Source organism: Rhamphochromis longiceps, linkage group LG6 (genome assembly GCF_057381845.1).
Source record: "Rhamphochromis longiceps isolate RC_006_pf linkage group LG6, R_longiceps_female_GT1.1, whole genome shotgun sequence".
Taxonomy (NCBI): Eukaryota; Metazoa; Chordata; class Actinopteri; order Cichliformes; family Cichlidae; genus Rhamphochromis; species Rhamphochromis longiceps.
The window spans coordinates 45,245,519-45,268,648 of record NC_140562.1 but is presented as its reverse complement, the minus strand read 5'-3'; the positions used below and the strand labels follow the sequence as shown (position 1 = coordinate 45,268,648).

The 23,130-nt window shown below is 43.3% G+C and overlaps 1 protein-coding gene across 3 annotated transcripts; it reads right to left on the bottom strand.

The window, feature by feature from the left end:
• Positions 1-3,862: 3,862 nt before the first annotated feature.
• On the bottom strand, positions 3,863-23,130 carry LOC146668883 (NACHT, LRR and PYD domains-containing protein 3-like). Of its 3 annotated transcripts, none has more exons than XM_085408158.1 (14): positions 21,589-23,130; positions 15,697-17,600; positions 13,089-13,265; positions 12,690-12,938; positions 12,436-12,606; positions 10,123-10,296; positions 7,463-7,512; positions 6,828-7,393; positions 6,690-6,745; positions 5,831-6,045; positions 5,453-5,712; positions 5,214-5,330; positions 4,993-5,134; positions 3,863-4,860 (listed from the first exon to the last, which is right to left on the bottom strand). In XM_085408158.1, exons 2-14 carry the CDS (start codon positions 17,517-17,519, stop codon positions 4,541-4,543), a joined length of 4,320 nt encoding a protein of 1,439 aa, XP_085264284.1. In that variant the 5' UTR covers positions 17,520-17,600; positions 21,589-23,130; the 3' UTR covers positions 3,863-4,540. The 3 variants fall into 3 exon arrangements, 2 of the variants coding, with proteins under 2 accessions (XP_085264284.1, XP_085264285.1); XR_014911913.1 differs by having other exon boundaries at positions 4,846-4,860; positions 4,993-5,125; positions 5,204-5,330; XM_085408159.1 differs by lacking the exons at positions 12,436-12,606; positions 12,690-12,938; positions 13,089-13,265.

The following is a 23,130-nucleotide window of genomic DNA, read 5'->3' as shown; positions in this document are numbered from 1 at the left end:
GTGCCTCCTGCCATCAGCTCATGACCTGTAACACTGACGGCGGCTGAGAGGAGTTTGGATTTAATAAAGTAGCTGAAAACAAACTCCACACTTCCTGTTCTCAGTTTTCCAGGTGAAACATGATCTGACAGGACAGGTAAAGTCTGCAGAGCAGCATGTTAGAATATCCAGTAGAAATAAGGACATTTACAGCCTGATATCTGCAGCCTTACAGAATAAACTCGGCCTCTCCCCGTCTGTGCTCAGCTGTTCATAAATAATTCAGAGTTGTTGTTTCTGTGCATTCCTCATTAGTGTGTCACTCGTGATCAGATCACACCCACAGCAACTCACTCACACACTTTTTATTCTTGACTCATTCTCAGACTGTTAAACAGCACCATCATGAATCCATCAGATTCTCCTGTGTTTTCATGATCAAGGTTTCTTTCCTGGTTTCAGATATGAGAAACTTTATAAAAATAATAGGAGCCTGAAATATGAGGCTGATATGTTTGCTGGTATTAACGGTTTGCTGATAAAGCTGCAGACAGTATCTGTATCAGCATTATAACAGCAAATGAACTAAAAAGTAAAAAAATAAAATAAAGAAGAGACGGAGAAACAACCTTTGTCCACCGGATGTTACCAGCTGGGCAAACAGATAATCCACAACTTGTGATATAAAACTTTTCATTTTTAAACTGCATTGTCCTTTTATGTCTGAAGGTTCTCAGTCATCCAGGTCATTGTAGTCAAAGGAGCTTGGAAAGAAAAGCGTCTGGACTTCTTTAAGTTGCTTGAAGACGTTTCACCTCTCATCCGAGAAGCTTCTTCAGTTCTAAGGTCAAATGGTGGAGAGTCCCAGATATAAACCTAGTGGGAGTTTCCCCCCACAGAGGGACAAAGGACCCCTGATGATCCTCTAATCGCCTGAGCCAAGGTGTGAAACTGGGTGTGGGTCCCAATCAGCCAGAGTTTCGGGTGTGTTCATTGTGAAACCTGGCCCCACCTTATCATGCGAATTCCTGAGGTCAGATGGCCCAGGATGTGAGTGGGCGTTAAGGCGTCTGGGGAGGATCTCAAAACTGGATTATAGATGGCAGAGAGTTGGTGTCGTAAACCCCGCCTCTGTTCAAAGATGGTCGCTCACAGTGGACATAGATGCTTCTTTCACTCCTCTTTATACACATGTATATGTCACAACCCGGCTCATAGGAAGTGACAAACAAATGGGAGACCACACACAGGCTTTTAAAGACTGTAAGATATATTTAATGAAAATAAGGTAAAGCAACTTAAAGACAATTTAAAGGACATAACAGCCATAACTGAAACTTCCAAATAAACATAACACGTCAGAAGGAGCCAAAAGCCAGCCACCCTGGTTCAGTCAAGGTGTCTTTATATACACTGGGACTGGCCCTCTCAGGTGTGCTGCATCAATAATTGGGTCAGCTCCACCTACCTGCAAGAAACAGGTAAAAGCAAAAGCAAAACACAAGGCCAGCCCACTGGCCGTCACACAAACCATCTGTCCTCTCTGTCCAAAATGTGAACGTTGGCATCCTCGAAAGAGTGACCTTTGACCTTTAGATGCAGATGGACTGCTGAGTCTTGTCCTGTGGAGGTGGCTCTTCTGTGTTGTGCCATGTGCTTGTGAAGTGGCTGTTTGGTTTCTCCAATGTAGAGGTCTGAGCATTCCTCGCTGCACTGTACAGCATACACCACATTGTTAAGTTTGTGTTTTGGCGTTTTGTCTTTCGGGTGAACCAGTTTGTGTCTGAGCGTGTTGCTGGGTCTGAAATACACTGGGATGTCGTGCTTGGAGAAAACTCTCCTGAGTTCCTCTGATACACCGGCTACATAGGGGATGACAGTGTTGCTGCGTCTGTCCTCCTTATCCTCCCTCGCTGGTGTCTGGTCTTCTTTTCTGTGCCTCTTTGCTGACTTTAAGAACGCCCATTTAGGATAGCCGCACGTTTTGAGTGCTTCCTTTACATGTGTGTGTTCCTTCTTTTTTCCTTCAGGCTTATGTTGTGCCCGGTGGTGTAGGGTCCTGATTACTCCAAGTTTGTGTTCCAGAGGGTGATGGGAGTCAAAGAGGAGGTACTGGTCCGTGTGTGTGGGCTTCCGGTAAACTTCGATGTTGAGTTTGCCGTTCTCTTCAATGTGCACAGCGCAGTCCAGGAAAGGCAAACAGTCGTCCTTTGTGTCTTCCCTGGTGAACTTGATGTTTTTATCCACAGCGTTAATGTGCGCGGTGAAGGATTCCACTTCTTGTGTCTTGATTTTGACCCAGGTGTCGTCCACATATCTGTACCAGTGGCTGGGTACTCTTCCTTTGAAAGAGCCAAGAGCCTTTCTCTCCACTTCCTCCATGTAAAGGTTGCTACAATAGGTGACACGGGGGAGCCCATGGCACAGCCATGTTTTTGTCTGTAAAAGCCTTCGTTGTATTTGAAGTATGTAGTGGTGAGGCAGAAGTCTAACAGTGTGCAGATCTGATCGGGTGTGAAGTTGGTCCTGTCCTCCAAGGAGCTGTCTTCTTGTAGTCGTTTTCTGACAGTCTCCACGGCCTCCGTGGTGGGTATGCAGGTGAAGAGAGAGACTACATCAAACTGATCTTCAAGTAACTTAAAGAAGTCCAGACGCCTTTCTTTGCAAGCTCCTTTGACCACACCTGAGAGGTTAAAGGTCAACCTCCAGCCTTTTATGTTTGAAATGATGAAGAGTACTATACCAGAGTTTATCTACATGTGCTTTTGCTAAAAATAAATCCTCTTTATTATTAATCAAAGAAGAGTTTCTGTTGTACTGTTGCTAAGCTGCTTTAATAAAATATCCTGTGACGTCTAAGTTGGGGATTTTCCCTTTTTAACGCTTTGTGAAACAAAAAAGGTAAAAACCTGAGTATGAATCTACATGAGTATAAACGGCTCTTACAGGTTACTCCGGCCTTCTGAGGGTAACAGATCGCCAGGGCCTAATTTTCCAGGCCACCAATTCCAGTAGTTTTCAAAGAGCAGTGATGTAGAGGGAAGCTGCTGTTAGTGGGTGTGGCTGATGGATGCTGAGCCTGCAAAGGTACGAGTGATGTGAGATGTTCATCATCATCAGTGCTTCAAATTAAAAGCATTTCCTGTCACCTGGATCCACATCTGGACCGTAGAAAAAACCACTGAAGCCATGTTTGACCAGAATATGAATAAACATCCCACAAACTAGTGGATCAGAAGGTTTTCATTAGCTAATCTTCTAGTGATTTGAGCTACATTATGTTTTGAAGCTGATGAGAGAACAAATGAAAATAAAAGTCATATTAACACCAAAAACATGGGCAGGAGGAAGGATGGCTGAGCCAGATGTTCAGGCTGTCCTGAGTGAGCGCACAGCTGCAGTGGAAAGCAACTGACTTCAGACCAGCTGACCTGACTGCTGAGCTCCACCTGAGCTGCTCATGGTTTGGAAACCAGTTCAAATTTAAAGGAGACGAAAAAGCAAACATTCAGATTTAACTGCATGTTCTTCCTCAGTAACTGTAACTGATTACAGTTACATGTAACTGATTACCGTTACATATCATGTTTTAAGTGTTTGTTCATTAGAACGATGGTTTCAGAGCAACGACTCCTCTGTCTCCTACCTGCTGCCTTGACTCCTCTCTCCTCCTGTCTCTTCCTCGCCTCCTCTGTTTGCATCTTAAGAGGGAGGGTCTAAGATGAGGGGAGAGGAGGTGAGGAAAGGAAACTCACCTGTCACATGTGGCTTCTTCTGCTTCATAAAGCTGAAGTTTTTGCCATGACATCGAGAACAGAACACCCCAGCGTCGAACATCAACGTGCAGGAAATAAACGCTTAAACCACAAAGCAAACAAACACAATCAAAGCATTTTTATTGGAACTCGTGTGTTTAAGTGTTCATATGAAATGTCTGGATCCTGGTATTGCATCAGTTTACAGAGCACAGCTCACAGGTATAGAAACATTTGCATATATAGTGTTACGAGTCTTAATACTTCAATGATAAACACGATGAAAAACACACTTCCTGCATCGTCCTGTTCATTCAGACCGAAAGTCCCAAAAACTCAGCTGATGGTTTTTTCTTTTCATCCAGCTGCTGCACAAAGAACTGAACCTTTATAACACAAGTAATAACACGTTACACTCAACACTGCAGGCATTCGCTGCATTTTATTAACCTTTGTGTTGTATTTCCACATAAACATGGTTCACGACCACAGGAGGAACGCTCTGCTGGCTTCACTGATCTGAGTCCAGCTCGCATCATTCACCAGTGCAGCTGTGTCTCACTCTTTCTACTTTCTCTGTCCTCCTGTCTGACAAACACTAACATTTCTAAAATACATTTCAGACATTCTTTGCAGAAAAAACTGGAATTTTTCTTTTATGGATATTTACTGGACGTCTCCCCTCACGTCTAAGCTCATCTGCTTTCTAAGAAGTGTGATCAGTGGAAACATAATCGTGACTTTAAGAAGAAAGAAAGGAAATTTTAGTTCAACGAGTCTCTTTGTTCGTGTCACAGATTTGTGCTTCACAGTAAGCCGAGCTCTTTGCACAGATACGGATCGTTGGCGTAAAAGACGGCGATCATTTTTGAACTTGCTTCAGCTCCTTTCTTTCGCACCATGTCGATCAGGTCTCGAGCTTTCTCGCCTCTCGGTTTGGCTCTGGCCGCTTCGCCCTCAGCATCAGTTAGCACGGTGACGTGCTGCAGCTCGTCCAGCAGCTTGTTCAGAACCGGATTCGACACTTTATCGACGAAGTTTGTGCGAGCGAGTCGCAGCTTCTCTGCTGAGGCGCTGTTCCCCATCTGAAGAGGACTTCCACCTGGAGAGTCAGCCGAGGATGAAGCTGAAAAAATACGTTCAGCAGCACAGTGAGCACATTTCAGAGCAACATTTCTACTAATCAGATCAGTGAATCGGACCAGGACAGCAGGTTGGATCTCTGTCAGGTTTCAGTTTGTGCTGAGTTAAGGCTCACCGGGCAGATGAAGGTCGTGCTCCCACACTCGTGTCTCCTCGGGATCTTGCACCATCAGCATCACTTCCTCTGCGTTCGTTGTCAGGATGATCTCAAAGGTCGGGTGGTAATTTGGTCCGTAATTTTCAAAAAACTCTGCACGCTGAAGCGAAATGGAAACGCACAATTTAAAACAGCTTTGTGGACAAAGTGTCTGCTGACACTCAGCGACTGATACTCACTGCAGGCTGTATTTTAAAGTCGTGCGGGGCGCTGCTCAGACTGTACTTTTGACCTTTGTGGAAATAACAGAAGGACGGCGCTTCGATGTACTCTGAAGCAGCGTGCTGCACTTTCACCTTCAGAGACATCACAACATTTTCTTAGTGCATGAGTAGTTTCAGAGCTTCAAAGCAAACAGATACAATCAGAGGATTTATTCATGCAGAAGCCATTTAATGATTTCATGATAAAGTCATACGTCGTGCAGAGGGACGTTTCCTGGGAGCAGCATCACACTGAGGATGGGGCGTGGCCTGTTTCTCAGGAAGAGCAGGACTTGGCCACGAACGGGTTTCGTCATGTAATTGAAAAACCGCTCAACGAGATCCCAGACGAGGCCAAAGGCGGAGAGGTGAGGGACGTCCACGACCACGTGAGTCTCAGTGATCTCCAGAGGCTGTATGATGCTCATACCATCATCCGTGATGTGGACCACAGAGATGCTGTCAGAGACCAGTGCTGGGAAAACACACAGCTTCGTTCACTGCAACAGCCTCCAGAAACTTTCCATGGAAAGCAAATCAGAGCATTTTCTGCAGGTTTAATTCTCCTTCAGGTGTTTCAGTGGCGTCCTTACCCGGCTCAGGTTCACAGTGTGGGAGGTGCAGCTGACGTATAGAGTCCCGAGGACACTCGATGCCGAACAGCGGGCCTCCGGCCACTTTGTGCGCTGGTTGGAGGACCAGAGGATCCCAGATCAGAGTCTTGTAGGTGACCTCACTCTCACGAGTCACATCAAAGACCAGACCAGTCAAAGAACACTGGAACAACCCTGGACCGGGAAACAGGAACCTGAACGACACAGAACGGTTCAACATGGAGCTCATTTATGTAGCTGTTAAATTCAGTCTAATTTAATTTATATGGTGCAAGACTGTCATCACAATAGAATTCATACTGTAAAGTAAAACCCAAGGCTTTATGTTATTATACTAGTGAGAGAATCCTAAAAGAGGAAGAAGCATCTATGGCCTTCTTCAACGTTTCCATCAGATGACAGTTAGATGATCACATCCGTCTCTTTTAATTAAAACTTTACTTACTCGTGTGTAGGAGTTGATGGTCTGCCACTGCCTCTATTGACCATGACTTTGGTATTTTAACCAGTTAAGGTATAACCAACCAAGGCCATGTTAAAGTTAACAAATGTGTGTGTTGGGAAGTTGCAAAAATATAACACATAAAACAAAGACTCAAACTGACATTCAACCTTGTAAACAGCAGTATATTAATTGGCTCCCAATACTCCATCAATTGGTGGCCACCATCTACTGTCAGACACAATCTGACATTCAGACTCAACCAATCAAACATTTGTTAAAAGCATTTTTAATTTTCCCCACATTCTCCTTTGCATATGTAAAGCACTCTGAGCACGTCTGTGTTTGCAGAGGACATAATCTCACAGTGGGCACATCGAGGCTTGCGTGTCGTACCTGTATGAAACGCCTGCGCTTTCTTTTCTCATCTCAGGTGTGAAGCTTGATCGAGCCTAAAAATCCAGAGAGGGCAAATTAAATATTTTTTGTAGTTACACAAACTTGTGACACCATGAGAGCACCGAGAATACTCACAGTTTCCATTTGCAGCTTCACCACCCTGCACAGGGTCAAAGTTCCGTGATTAACAGTGAATGCTGGGTAGAGAGGCTCGGTGAACGTGGTGTGGAAGGTATGAATGAGAGTTTTTTTGTCACCAGAAACTGAATAAAAGGACAGAGTGCCAGCTGGCCAGTCCAGAAACAGTCCCAGTCTCCTGCGTCTGGTCAGGAATGCTTGGACGTCGATGTGTGGGACCGGTATAAAAGTTTGCCTCAACCCGTGTTGGAAGGAGTAACCGTTTGAACAGGTGATGGTGAAACACCAGCTTCTGTCGCTACGGTCAATTTCTGTGTCCCAGTGTCCCTTCCTCGGCAGGCTCTTATATGCAACACCAATATTCACCAACGCTTCCCAGTCCACCTCCCAGTAGCAGCGCCCAGTCAGAGCCTCTCGACACAGCACCTGACTGGTTTGGTCAAATCTCTCTGGATGATCAGGATACGACTGCTTTTCCTCAGTGCTGCTTACTTTCCTGTCACATTCAGACAGGACGAGGTTTTCATTCACAGTGTTGGGGTCGAATGTGAGATCACAGGCATCTGTGAAAGAGATGCAGTGAGTTAAGCTTCAGCTCAGTCGATGTTACAGAGAAACTCAGTGACACTTACACTTGTTCAGAAGCTGTGGGTCGACCCAGTGCTCTTCATTGTGGTCCACACTGAGGCAGAAGAGGTCAGGCTGTTATTATTAGTAAATAAACATGAAATAATCTAATATGATAAACATGTTTTGTCAAGGCACCGTGACAGGAAATTATTGCCTTGAGTTGATAAAATTAGTTCACAGATGGAGAGAAAACAACCTTATCAGAGATGATGCGTAAAAAAAATGGTCAGAGGACAAGTAACGAGCACCTGATATGAAACAACAAAGGTGAAGCAGCACTCAGAGACATGCTCCACCCTGTGGCTTCGATCTGGGTGTAGAAAGATTCACTTCAATTCAAATGTATTTATATAGTGTCAAATCAAAATGTACTCATCGCTCAAAACAGTGAATCTGGCTTTAGTTAATTTTGCAACATTAACTGATAAAGTAATTTACCAATGATGTGCTGAGTTAACCAGAGACTTAGCCCCATCAGTTTAATTAACTAGCTGACCTTGATAGCTGTAGAAAGTAGTTTGGGACCTTAAATAGGCTGCAGTTATGTGAGTGAAGTTGCCCCCTCCCCTTCAAATCCAACAAAAGTGGTGTCAAACGTTTGTGATATATTAATAAGAAAACAGCGATGTTATGTTGTCAGAGGGGTAGTTTTAAATATGGGTCCTGAGTTATTTAAGTGACAGGAGGCAGTTTGTGAAATTAAATGGTTGTTGCTCCTTATTTATGGAGGCTGCATGTGGTGTACCACAAAATGACAAGATTGTGAATGATTAAATTATTCCAAGAGCTCAACTTACTTCATCTAAACATGTTTCAATCGTGCTTCATCAACACAAAATGCAAAAGTTTATTGAATATGAATAAGTTGTGTTGATTTACATTTCTGCCAAAACAATTGTGTGCAAGCAAAGTCCACTATTGAATTAAGTAAATCCAACATGCTCTTTTTCACTGTATGCCCACTGTGACGGCCAGTGGCAATGGTAAGATGTTCAGATCTCCAAAGGTTGATTCTGTTCATCTGGACGTTTCAGTGGGAGAAACGTTTTGTCATCATCAGGTCACTTCTTCAGTCTCAGCTGACTGCAGGTTTCAATGGTATAAACAGGACATTTGCATAATGAAACCAGCCCACTGAAGGAACAATGGGCTGGGAGCTCAGTTCCTTCATCATAATTATGCAAATTCTCATACGCATACGGGATCACTATAGGTTTTCTCTTAGGCAGCGGTGTTGTTGATCAATGGTCATGCCTAAGACCAATCCAAAGTCCTGATCTATGTCCAACAGCATTTGAAATAGATTCCTCAGGAAAGCTACTCTGCACAGGGACTCCTTCAGAGAACTTGTCTGGAGTAACACAGACCTTGGGAAATGCTCTACAGAAACTCTGGAGTACAGTTTTCCCAATCCAAAACAGTTTTCACTTAGTGAATTCCCATTCATTATGCTAGTCCAAAGAGAGAAATTCATGCTGAAAGCAGTCACTGCATTTCAGGAGGGCCCAACACCAGAAACACTTGGGCATTATATGGCATTCTGTAAAAGGACCCCGTGCATATGATGACCTGAGAAAGGATGTAACCATAGCATCTGAAAACCAGCGCATGTCCTCACACTGTGCTCTGCACAAAGGAATGATGGCAACAATTCATGAAAGAAAGTCCTTTTTTATTTTGTGAATTAGATGATGGAAATGGCTATTATTTCTCAGTTATTGAATTAGACTTGAGATGCTCAGACAGTTCCAAGTATTTACCTTTTCTAACAGGAAACACGCCCACATTCTTCTGATAGTTTGTATTTTGTTACCAGCAAACAAAGTTTTTTCTCCGACAGCATGCACAGTTTGTTCTAACTGCTATATTATAACCTAGTTTAAAAATATCTAATACTATTTTATGTTTCACAAATTTTTCACAGTACAGAAAAGGGCAGGGTGACCTCGGATGACCTCTAGAAACATTTATTCATATCTTTAAAATGTTTGCAGCACAAACGTTTGACATCAACTTTGTTTGATTTTGGTAATGTGGGGGGACTGGTTGACCTCTTGACTTTTACATTTTCATTAATATCTTTAAACAAAGGTTTGATACCACTTTTGTTGGATTTTAAGAAGGTCGACATTTGAGTGGTGTTAGAGCAACATCGTAGGCATTTTTGACAAAAAGTCATCTTGACTCTGTAGAAATGAGTCCTGTTAAAGGCAATGGCACCATTACAGACAACCAAGAAAGCCGAGAGTGTCTTTACATTTACACTACAAAACCAATTCAGACACTGCCAATTTAATTCCATTCAGTTTTATTAACGCAACGCCAAATCACAACGCTTTATATTGTAAGCTAGGCCCAATTTAAATTTACAAGCCAAAAAGGCTAAAATGACCAAAGAAAAAGTGGAAAACAGTTAAACATGAGAGGTTTTTGGACAAAGTTTGTGTTCTCTATTCTTTAAGCACCGGTTTGAGCACCTGCACCGTTTCAAAAGTACCGGTTACTACAATTTAATACATAGAGTTCCTATTTAGTTCATGTTGAGAAGGTTTAAGCAGTTCTAGCTCTGTAGTTCATTATTTTGTTTTTGATGGTCAAGATTAAAATCCTGTGTAGAAAAGGTATAAAATCAGCTAGTGTGGAATCTACACAGTGTACCGACTTGAGCGTTTCCAGTCTACATTCTGGGTCTTCCAGTCGCTCCAACAGCAGTTTCACTCCTGACACGCCTGGATGGTTGTAGCTCAGGTCCAGCTCTCTCAGGTGGGAGGGGTTGGACTTCAGAGCTGAGGCCAGAGAGACACAACCTTCCTCTGTGATCCCACAACATGACAGCCTGGAGAGAAAGCATTACTGAAGCTAAAGCAACTTTTAACTTGGTTTGCACATGCAAAATACAGTAATGATAAAAATAAAGTACACCCTCTTTCATACTGTATCTATGGTTTAAACATCGATATATAATAAAAAAAATTATCTGATTCTTACAATTTGGTAAAAATGCAACTTATCATACTATTTAACAGTAACAACACCAAAATACAGACGAACTGTGTGAAAAGCACAGCCTTACTGCTTTAAGGAATTAAGAGGGTCAGCCAGGTGCTGCTAATCAACTTAATTAACTGATCATCACTAAGTGTAAACATCTCTATAAGAGCAGAGGTTTGGTCAGTTTGCTGGTCTGGAACATCCAGGTGTGTGTTCATGCAATGCCAAGAAGGAAAGACATCAGCAATGAGCTTAGAGAAGAATTTTTTGCTGCTCATCAGTCTGGGAAGTGTTAAAGGGAAAATTAAGAAAGTGAAAAAGATTATTGCTTTTAACAAATGTGCGGAGGGCTTTCGCTTTGGTGGCCTCAGAATCTCATCTCTGATTTTTGCGGATGATGTGGTTCTGTTGGCTTCATCGGGTGAGGGCCTCCAGCTCGCACTGGAACGGTTCGCAGCCGAGTGTGAAGCAGCGGGAATGAGGATCAGCACCTCCAAATCTGAGGCCATGGTTCTCAGCCGGAAAAGGGTGGAGTGCCCACTCCGGGTCGGGGATGAGTTCCTGCCCCAAGTGGAGGAGTTCAAGTATCTCGGGGTCTTGTTCGCGAGTGATGGGAGAAGGGAGCCGGAGATCGACAGACGGATTGGGGCTGCAGCTGCAATAATGCAGACGCTGCACCGGTCCGTCGTGGTGAAGAGGGAGCTGAGTGTAAAAGCGAAGCTCTCAATTTACCGGTCGATCTACGTCCCTACCCTCACCTATGGCCACGAGCTGTGGGTAGTGACCGAAAGAACGAGATCGCGGATACAAGCGGCAGAAATGAGCTTCCTCCGAAGGGTGGCTGGCCTCTCCCTTAGAGATAGGGTGAGAAGTTCGGCCATCCGGGAGGGGCTCAGAGTAGAGCAGCTGCTGCTCCACATCGAAAGGAGCCAGCTGAGGTGGTTCGGGCATCTGACAAGGATGCCCCCTGGGCGCCTCCTGGGTGAGGTGTTCCAGGCATGTCCCACCGGGAGGAGGCCCCGGGGCAGACCCAGGACACGCTGGAGAGATTATATCTCTCGGCTGGCCTGGGAACGCCTTGGTGTTCCCCCGGATAAGCTGGAGGAGGTGGCTGGGGAGAGGGAGGTCTGGGCCTCTTTGCTTAGGCTGCTGCCCCCGCGACCCGGCCTCGGATAAAGCGGATGAAGATGGATGGATGGATGGATGGAAAAAGATTATTCAAAACTGGAAAACTTTCAGGATCTAAATGCGAACTAAATGCTGATTTAATTGGTGGTTTTAATGCTGTGGCATGACCTTCAGAGAGCAATGCATGAACAAGTTGCAGCAAACCCCAATGACCTGGAGCAATATTGTAACAAAGTAGTGGGTGACAATCTCCTCACAGTGATGTGAGAGGCTGATAAAAGCCACAGAAAAATACTTGAAGTTATTATGCTGAAAGAGGTAGCTATTGAATCAAAGAGTTTACTCTGCGTTTCACCTACTGTTTCTGCATTTTGGCTCAGTGCTCATTAAATAAAAAATGACACAGTGTAACCTGTTATGTGTTGTTCATCTGAGCTTCTATTTACAGGACATGAAACCTAGTAGGAACCTGATGATTTTTATTTATTTATTTATTTATTTTTTTCATATAAAACTTTTGCGAGATCTCGCAAAACAAAACTCGGGATCTCGCAAAAGTTTTAGCCGCATTCTTCGGACGCCGGCTCGAAGCCGACCGGGAGGTCGACGCACAATGTGCCGGGAAAGCGGTGTTCCTCGCGGCTGTAGTAGGTCTCGACCTCCCGTTAGCTTTGAGCTAACGGGAGGTCGAAGGCTGAAGAATGTCGCAAAAGTTTTGCGAGATCTCGCAAAAGTCCGTCTTAATTTTTTTTTCTCCCATGTCCCCTGCGGGGCTCCGTAGAATTGAAACAGGGTATGCTTTCTTTTAACTGTGACTATGTGAACTACATTATGAGACCAGAGGGTGTATCAGTACCTCAGTGTTTCCAGCCTACATCTTGAACTCCCAAGTCCAGCAGAGAGCAGTTGCACACCTGAATCCTGTAAGTCATTGCAACTGAGGTCAAGCTGCCTCATCTGGGAGTCGGAGCTGAGAACTGAAGCAAACACCTGACAGCACTTATTTTTCAGGTAACAACCAGGCATGCTGCAGAGAGAACAAAATCATCTGAACATCATATATGCAAGAGAGCAAAATGTGCAGATGGTCCCATCACTAATTGCCTTTACCTGAACTGCTCCAGTTTGCAGACTAGACCGATCAAAGCAGAAGGAATCATAGTCAACAGAGTTAATTCATCAGTGAAATCTTCATAGTTTTCATTCATCTTCAACCCTCTTGTATCATATCCACTGTAATCGTTTGGATGACGGTACAGGCAGTTAGTCAAGTCCAGGACCTTCAGAGGTGATTGTTTTGATTGAAGGATTGAGGTCAGAATGTGACAATTCCTAAAGTCTAGCGAAAACCCAGATAACCTGTGCAAAACATATATTAGTTATAAACCTTAAATGCTAATATATGCCAGTAATTCAGTAGCTGGAAAAACTATAGCTAGGACAGTTAAATTTATTTAAATTATTTAACTAAAAGAAGTATAACTTGCAGAAACAGTTTTTTAAACTAACCTCAGTGTCTCCAGCTTACAGTCCGGACTTTCCACTACAGCCAAAAGATCATAAGGAATATCATCACTGAAGTTGGAAAAGCACACCAGATGTAACTCTTTTAAGAAAGAGTCTGCTGACTCAAGAATGGAGAGTACCACACTTAATCGATCACTGCTTATATGCTCACTCTTGAGTCTGTAGAATCAGAAGAAAAGTGGAAACAGCACATCAGTGAGTTTTGGTATTTTTGTGGGTAATGAGAAACTAAACAGCAGAGGACACTGCGGTTGTTATAATTATGGTATGTTAGTTCATAACATGTATGTAGCAACCAGTACCACTGTTTTAGTTTAAAGGACGCAAGTATCTCATCAGGACTTATTTATATGGTCCCATAGTTGACAGTGCATGTCAGAGCACACACTAAACCATGAAGCTCAAGAAATTGTCTGCAGACTTCTGAGACAGGAGTTTATCAAGCCCAAGATTTAGGGAAGGGTAAAGAAAAATATCTGCACCATTGAATGACCCCATAAGCACGTGACATCTGCTTATGGGGACATCTGTGAATGGAAAACATCTGAAACCACTAGGTTGGCTGCCCAGCCAATCTGAGCGATTGGAGTAGAAGGGTCTTAATCAGGGAGGTGACCAAGAACCCGATGGTCACTCTAACAGAGCTCCGGCATTGCTCTATGGAGAGAGAAGAAACTACCAGAAGGACAACCATTTCTGCAGTACACCACCAAGGCGTTTACAGTAGAGACCGAAGGAAAACCCATGGTGACCACTGTAAAGTCTCTTTATGCTGGCTTTAATCTTTGCTTTGTGCTTTCTTCACACTTGAACCCGATTGAACATTTCTCAAAAGATCTGAAAATGGCTATGGAGCGATGTTCCCTGATGGAGCTTAAAATGTTCTGCAAAGAAGAATTGGAGAAACTGCCCAAAAATAGGTTTGCCAAGCCTGAAGCACCATACTCAAGAAGTTGCCAAAAGCTGTGAATACTTATGTACATCTTATACTTTTAATTTGGATTTTTAATAAACTTGCAGAACCTCAAGCAATCTTTGCTCACTTTTATGCCATTATGGGATATTATGTGTACCATTTTGAGATGTAAAATAAATTTAGACCATTTTGGAATAAGGCTGTAATGTGATAAAAATCCATCCATCCACCCATCTTCTTCTGCTTGTCCAGGGCTGGGGTGTGGGTGCAGCAGCCTAAACACAAAACCGAGACCACCCTCTAACCAACCACCTCCTCCAGCTTATACGGGGAACTCTCCTGTACTCTCCTTTCCAGCACCCTGGCATAGACTTTCTTGGGGAGGCTGAGGAGTGTGATCCACCTATAGTTGGAACACACCCTCTGGTCCCCTTTCTTAAAGATGGGAACCAGCACTCTGGTCTGCCACACCAGAGGTACCACCCCTGATTTCCACGCAACATTGTAGATGCATGTCAACAAAGACAGTTTACCAACCTCCAGAGGCTTCAGGAACTGAGGGTGAACCTCATCAACTCAAGGGGCCCTGCCACTGAGTTTGACAGAATCTCTTTGGCACACCACACTCTAGAGCGTCCTGATGCCACATGCACTTATGGACACTCTTATGTTCGAACGTGGTTTTTGTTATGGCCAAACTGTGGTTTGCACAGAAGTCCAATAACAAAGCTTACTCAGGTTCAGATCTGGGAGGCTGTTCTTCCCAATCAAGCCCCTCCAGGTCTCGCTGTCATTGCCTACGTGAGCATTGAAGTCTCCAAGTAAGACAACAGAGTCCCCAGGTGGAGTACCCCACTCAGGGGACTCCAAGAAGGCTGGGTACTCTGAATCGCCACTCGGCACATAAGCGCAGACGACGGTCAGGACCCATTCACTGACCTGGAGGTGCAGGGAACAAGCCCTCTCGTCCACTGGGAGAAACCCCAACATACACGCAGCAAGCCAAGGGGATACCAAGATACCCACCCCAGCTCACCACCTCTCACCAGGGCCAACTCCAGACTGAGACAGAGTCCAGCCTCACTCCAGGAGACTGGCTCCAGGATTGAAAATCTGGAACAAATTAGGTGCAGTGAATAATTTCGATATGCACTGTATATGTCATTTCCACTATATTAAAATGGCAGACTTTAAATGAGATTATGTTTTTATTCCTTACCTTTACAAGTATTCACCATCTATCCTCCATCTAAGGGGCGATCATGGCTCAAGAGTTGGCAGTTTGCCTTGTAATCAGAAGGTTGCCGGTTCGAGCCCCGGCTCCAACAGTCTCGGTCGTTGTGTCCTTGGGCAAGACACTTCACCCGTTGCCTACTGGTGGTGGTCAGAGGGCCCGGTGGCGTGAGTGATCGGCAGCCTCGCCTCTGTCAGTGCGCCCCAGGGTGGCTGTGGCTACAATGTAGCTGCCATCACCAGTGTGTGAATGTGTGTGTGAATGGGTGGATGACTGGATATGTAAAGCGCTTTGGGGTCCTTAGGGACTAATAAAGCGCTATATAAATACAGGCCATTTACTATTTACCATCCATATCCTAAGCAATGTTAGTAAAGCCTCAAAAACAGCCTCAGCAAATTACTGAATTGAAACTCTTGTTTCAATCTCAAACTACTTACACAGCCTTCTTGCAGTTCTTCATTTGCTGGATAAGTTTCTCAGTCCCAATAAATGGTGTATAAGACTTTGTCAGATCAAGTTCCTCGAGCACTTCCCCTGATATCTGCATCATGGTCGACAGTACTGCACAGTCGATGGTCGAGAGTCTCGCTCCTGAATCCAGATACATTCTGATGTCATCCTGAAATCTCTCTTCCTTCAGCTCAAACTTGCAGAGGAAAAGGTTCATGTACTTCTCTCGTGGGATGTCTTTGACATGGAAATTCTTCAGGTATCCCTTCATCTCTTCGGTGGTGTCCGAGCTGCTCTTTACCTGTGGCAGTAAACCCTGCAGCACTGTTTGATTGGACTCCAGAGAAAATCCAAGGAAGAAACACAGAAACAGATCTAACTGACCTTTCTCACTTTGCAAGGCTTTATCCACAACCTTTTTCTGCAAATCCAGAAAGCTCAGATCTGTTGGGTCGACATCCAGGAAAGACTTCAAAGTACTGAAGTTGTCCGTCAGGATGCAGTGGTGCATGTAGAGAGCTGCAAGAAACTCCTGAAAGCTTAAATGCACAAAGCTGAACATCTTTGTCTTGTACAGGCCTCGTTCTTCCTTAAGAATCTCTGAGCAAAATCCACAAAACACTGATGCTTCACCAACATCGATGCCACTTTCTGTGAGGTCCTCTTCATAGAATATGATGTTTCCTTTCTGCAGCTGTTCAAATGCCAACTTGGACAAGTTTAAAAGCATGGCAGAGTTCTGGGCTTGAGACTTCTTCTGTTTGGACCTCTTCTTGGAGCTTTTCCCTGCATATTTCTGTCTCGTTCTTTGTGTTTGAATTAGTAAGTAATAAATGTACAGCTCTGTCATCGTTGTGATGCCGCGGCTCCTCTCATCACTCCATCCTTTCCTAAACACCTCAGCGATGATCCAGCAAAACACTGGGATATGGCCCATGAAATAGAAGCTGATCATTCCTCTAAGACGAGACAGGATTTCTTCTGCCTGATTAGCAGTGCTGAATCTCTTCCTAAAGTATGACTCTTTTTGTTGCTCAGTGAAACCTTGGACTTCTGTCATCTGGTCAATGTATTTAGAAGGTATCTGACTGGCAGCTGCAGGTCTGGATGTTACCCAGAGCAGAGCGCGAGGCAGCACGTTGCCTTGGATGAGGTTGGTCAGCAGCACATTGACTGTTGATCTTTGATCTATTTCACTTATTCTCACAGCTCCATCAAAGTCCAGTGGAAATCTGCTTTCATCCAAACCATCAAAGATGAACAGCACTTGCTTGTGAACAAGCTGCTGTGTAGCTTCTAGGGGTTTTATTTCAGGGTAGAAGTGAAGGAGAAGCTGCAGCAGACTGTAGTCGGCATCTCTGAGCATGTTCAGCTCTCTAAAGGGGAGCACAAAGATGAAATCAATGTGCTGGTTAGATTTTCCTTCTGCCCAGCTTAGAGCAAAGTTTTGGACAGCAAATGTCTTTCCAATGCCAGCGATGCCTTTCGTCATCACTCTTTGGACTGTCTTTTCTTTTGCTGGTTGTTGCTGAACATGAATTCTTCCCGGTTTAAAGATATTTAAGAAATCGATCTGTTGATAAAAGAACTGTGAAATTGATGACTGCTGATCTGGGACATTAAAGTGATCTAGAATCTCATGTGATATGGAACCAGAATCCTGAGCCTGCTGAGTGACGTAGAGTTTTGTGTAGACGCTGTTAAATCGAGACCGATTATCTGATGTGCCCTCATTTATCCAGGTAACCTTTTCCTGGAGATGCTCTTTAAGCTTTTGTTTAACACTCTCCACGACTTTATCCTGCTCCATGTTTGCAGCTCTGTTTTCTCCACACTTCTTTCTGCTCCTGTCACTTTATTGGTGGGATCCTCCTGAAGTGAATATGAAAACCTGAAAGCAAGAAAAAGAAATGTCCTTTTTCTTCCTGTAGTATTATAATGGAGTAATAATAATAATAATACATTTTAGTTATAAGCGTCTTTCAGACCCTCAAGGTCACCTTACAGTAACACGTAAACATGCCATAAAAAACATAAGAAAAATGTATATATAGAAAACATGGTAGATAAAATTTAGACATAAACAGTCAGAAAAGTAAATAAAAAAACTGAGCAAGGTAAAAATGGCCTAAGACAGATCAGGTGTATGCAATTCTAAACAGATGAGTTTTGAGACATGATTTAAAAGTGGTGAGACAGTGTGTGGTCCGTAGAGCAAGTGGAAGTGCATCCAAAGTCTCGGGGCAGAACAACTAAAGGCTCTGAGTCCATTATATGTTCAGTGGATCTAGTTCTGGAAATACTACGAGCAGCTGTATTTTGAACTAATTGCAATTTATGGAGGGATTTATGAGGTAAACCATAGAGAAGAGAATTAAAGTAATCCAGACGAGATGTGACAAGAGCATTGACAAGTATGGCGGTACTGTGTGGAGTGAGTGAGGGACGAAGACGGTTAATATTGCGGAGATGAAAGTAGGAAGACCGAGTGATATTATTTATATGTGCTGTGAAGGACAGAGTGCTATCGAGGATGACACCAAGACTTAACCCGAGGGGAGGGTGTGACAACAGAGTTATCAATGGATAACAAAAGACTGGTTGGAACTGTAGTCAGTTTTGATCTGGTGCCTATTAAAATGAATTCTGTTTTATTGCCATTAAGTTTAAGAAAGTTGTGAGTAAACCAGACCTTGATTTCACTTAAACAGTCAGAAATGGATGTGGGTGGGAGAGTAGCTGTGGGTTGGGAGGATATGTGGAGCTGGGTGTCATCTGCGTAGCAGTGAAACTGGATGTTATGCTTCCTAAAAATATTACCTAGGGGTAGGAGATAGATGATAAAAAGTAAAGGACCCAGGACAGAGCCTTGGGGTACACCGGAATTAACTGGAGTAGATACTGATCTGTGAGGGAGTAACTGAACAAACTGTGAGCAGCCAGAGAGATAAGAGGTAAACCAGGCGAGTGCTGTACCATGCCAATAGATGCTAATCTGTGAAGGAGGATGCAGTGGGAGATAGTGTCAAAAGCTGTAAGGTCAAGGAGAATAAGGATGGATATAAGTCCAGAATCAGTTGCAAGCAGAAGATCATTGGTGATTTTTACTTGGGCTGTTTCTGTACATGAACGGAAGCTGGACTGAAACTGTTCATACAAGTTATTTCCAGTGAGATGATGATGAACCTGTGCAGCCACTGTCTTTTTAAGAATTTTTGCTAGGAAAGGGAGATTTGAAATTGGCCTGAAATTATTTAGATTGGAGGGATCTGAACCATTCTTTTTCAGTATGGGAGTTATTATTGCAGTTTTAAGAGAAGAAGGAACAGAACCAGATATAAGAGAGGAGTGTACGATATTAGAAATCAGTGGGGCAAGAGATGGGAGTGAGAGTTTAACAAGATTTGTCGGCAGTGGATCAAGTTTACATGATGATGACTTTAAGTTAGTAATTATGGAACATAGCTGAGTTATTGTGGGAAGTTCAAAACTGGATAGAGAGGATGACAGCTGAGAAGGACAAAAAATGCAGATAGAACAATTGACCATAACACAGGACGAGGGCAAGTGTTGATAAAAAGATTCTCAATCTTGGTGTAAAAAAAGTCTATAATGTAGTGATATTCAGAAGGGTTTGCTTTTTTAAATATTTTTGTTTAAATTGATTTTCCATTTTTTTTACATCCACATTCAACACTTCACACTTTCAGACATAATTTAAATTATTATTAATGCATAAAAATGACCACAAGCTCAAGTGTTTGTACTTGAAATTTACCTAACGTTTTTAATAAAGTTTCTCTGAACTTAAAGAAATTTCTCCAAAATGTGTTTTTGATTTAAAAACCAATATTGGAGTCCATATAAAATCTCATAGACGACTGCACAGACAAGCACGAAGAACCACACCCACACATAAATGCTAGTTTTGTCTTATACACCAGAAAGATATCACTCCGTTCTCAAATCACCTGTTTCACCCCAGCAAAAAACTGTTCCAACTTCTGCAATCAGGTAGAAGGTTCCGAACCATCCGGGCAAGAACAGAGAGGCTCAAGAGGAGCTTCTATCCTCATGTTGTGTCCGTGTGTTAATCCGTTAATCCATGTGCACAATATCGCGGCACAAGCAGGACTTACTGCACTGTTAATGTTAGCTATGTTATATTGCTGCCTCTGTTCGGTGGTGTCGAGCCAAACGGACTTGTGTCCACTGCACCATCTGGAACTCTTCTTGTTTACACTCGTAATAACACAAACACTAAATCTAAACAAATAATGTGATCATCCCAGTGTTGCCAGTGTGGGAGAAAGTACTCAGGGCCTTCAAGTTACACACTATGAAAGGCAGCAACAAGTTTAATGTTCAGAAACCTAAAGTCTGTATCAGCAGCAGAATGGAGCTAAAAATAAATGTTGGTTTCAGTTCTACAGGCTGACCTGGGTAAACAACTAAAGTTCCCTCAGAACATTGTAAAAACATCACTCCGGCCAGACTTGATAATTATTTCTGAGGCCTCAAAACAGCTGATCATGCTGGAACTCACAGTGCCCTGGGAAGAGCGGATTGAGGAGGCTAATGAAAGAAAACAAGGAAAGTACCAGGAACTAGTGCAAGAGTGCAGGGGAAGGGGCTGGAAGACTTTCTATGAGCCTATAGAAGTGGATTGTAGGGGCTTTGCAGGACGATCACTCTGCAAAGTCCTAGGCCGGCTGGGCGTGGCTGGGGCAGCCAAGAAGAGGGCCATCCAGGCTGTGAGTGAAGCGGTAGAGAAAGCCACAAGGTGGCTGTGGATTAAGAGGGCTGATCCATGGGTAGCTACTGGTATGCAAGTCGGGGCCTGATCACCCCCGGCTGGGTCGCCTGGGCGAGGGTGTATGATGTTGTGAGACCCGAAACACCTGATGACCCTAGGATACATCACTGAAGATGCGTACCAGTGCATCCAGGAGATGTGTCTTTATAGCTATGAAGCTTTGAGTATTTTGGATCAGTAGCTGCTGTGTTTGTTGCATCATATTGCTGTAACTGTTTATATGCTTTATATATTCTGAGCTAAGTTGATCTATAGTGTTACATCATATTCTATAAGGATGTTATGTGTTTGTAGACTTTCTGCCCAGTTTGACCCATTTAGCAGAAGTCAGCCTGTTTAAGGCTCTGATATCTATTCTGTATGACTTAAAGCAGTTATGACACTTGCAGTCGTCACACATGGAAATCAAATGTGTGATAAGCTGCAGGATTCAAACACAAGTGTAACTTATAAACACATGTTCATACTTTTATTCCACAATCAGAGAGAAAGAAACAGAGAGAGAGTGCAGGACAGACAGACAGGTGACAGTCTCAGGTGTACACACTGCTACAAACAGGAGGATTTAGTGTTTGTGTTATTACGAGTGTAAATAAGAAGAGTTCCAGATGGTGCAGTGGACACATGTGTGACTGCTGTGATTAAAGCATCTTTCTTTCAGCTTAACGAGTGAACCGTCAGCTCGTTCAAACACACGTTAAAGTCCGTTTGGCTCGACACCACCGAACAGAGGCAGCAATATAACATAGCTCACATTAACAGTGCAGTGAATCCTGCTTGTGCCGTGATATTCAGGACTGCAAACCGAGCAGCATCACTGACTTTCAGCTTGTTGTGTTTGTGGATATATGACTGACTTTAATCATCCATAAAATCATCACAATCTCTGTAAGATTAAGGTCGACTATTGAACGGCGTATAAAGTAAAAGCTTTAAAACAAAGTAAACGCTGATCGCTAATGTCACATAACTTTGCCCACGTGTGGCCAACAGTAATGTTTTAATCTTCTTCATTATTTATAACATTTGCATATAAATAAGTGACATAATATTCAGTACTTACTTTTAAAAGTTTACTCTTCGGCCGCTCCGCTTCCGCCATTTTTTTCGGCAAAATTATCCTCACCCACCGCCGCGCTATGAAGTCTGGGATATTCTGAATCCATAATCCTGATCTGTTCTGTCATGCAAATGGACTCAACCATGCAAGTGAACTTGTTAGGGGTGAAAATTATTAAATTGTTCATAAAATTATTAAATAAGCTATTTTATTATTTTATTGATGCACAATGCAAATGTGCTGATAAATGTGTTTGAGGGTTAAAAGCTTCGTCCAGTGCTACTGTCTGGATTTGAAATATTGAAGCTGACGCAGAGTGCAGAGGGTTTTGCAGAGGCTTACACATACACATGATAATGGTCTCTGGGTCAGGGAGTCTGACCAGCGTCCTGAACTAGACCTTACAATCAGCAGTAGGATAATATTAGATAATGAAGACTATGCAGGGTGTGTTCTTTGTTTGTTTGATTTCAGGAATGAGAGCAGATAAGAGATCGGACGTGAACAGATGGGAGGATTTGCAGCAGACTGCCACGTTTGGCTCTGGGAGAAGATCGCCATAATAATCTTATGTTACTGTAACATTATATAAACTGTCGTAGGCTGTTGTGTCACACTGGGGTCCGGTGCTGTAAACTTGTCATTTCAACTGCTGAAGCAAATTAAATCTTTTTAAATGACAGATATTTCTCCTGAATTCCTTCTGAAAATTTGGAACAGGACAGACTCGTGGATGCACCACAGGCTCTGTAAACAGATCTGTTATAGAGGCTGTGGTGCACACTCGGGTAAATCTGGTCCAGAGTCACTTTGCTATCTGGGGAGAACCGAGAGAACCTAACAGCTGGAAAGCATGTCTGTTAGCTGTGCCACTGCAGCTGCAGCTGCTCCCAGATAAAGATGATAACACTACAACATTTGTATAGTTCTGCTTTATCCTTGTTATTGCGGCATATTAAGTGTAGGTCCACTATGCAAACTTAGACAACAAAACACGTTAAAATGCATTTGCCAACAAACACGACAGTGACTGTATCTCACTGTAGGACCACCAGTGGGGAATTACAAGCTTCCCCTCATCATAAAATACATTTTAAAACAAAGTGTGTTCCTATAAAAACTCCTGCTCCCACAAAACCTGCTGCCAAATTTAGACTAGATCAGCTCCACATCCGTGAGGCGAGTTACAAACTTTAAGCCCCATTTTTGTGGAGAAAAGAGTTTGTGTCCACATCACGAGACCGGAGAAAATGAAAAATATTTTACTTCTGCAAAATTCTACATGAGAGATCAAACCGTGACCGGCTGAGGCATTTTCACCACAAACACACTAATTGTGGAGGACTGTGTGTAATACAATACAAGTGTTATTTGTCACATACACAGTACCGGATATAACGAAATGCTTGGACAGGCTGCAGACGTAGCTGCGCCACGTAAGAGCCTGCACAGGGCAAAGTTAGACAGCAGGCGCACTTATGACTTTATGCATCTGGCGTTGCTTCTTTTCAGCAGCAGTTACATGTGAAATATCACAAGCTTACC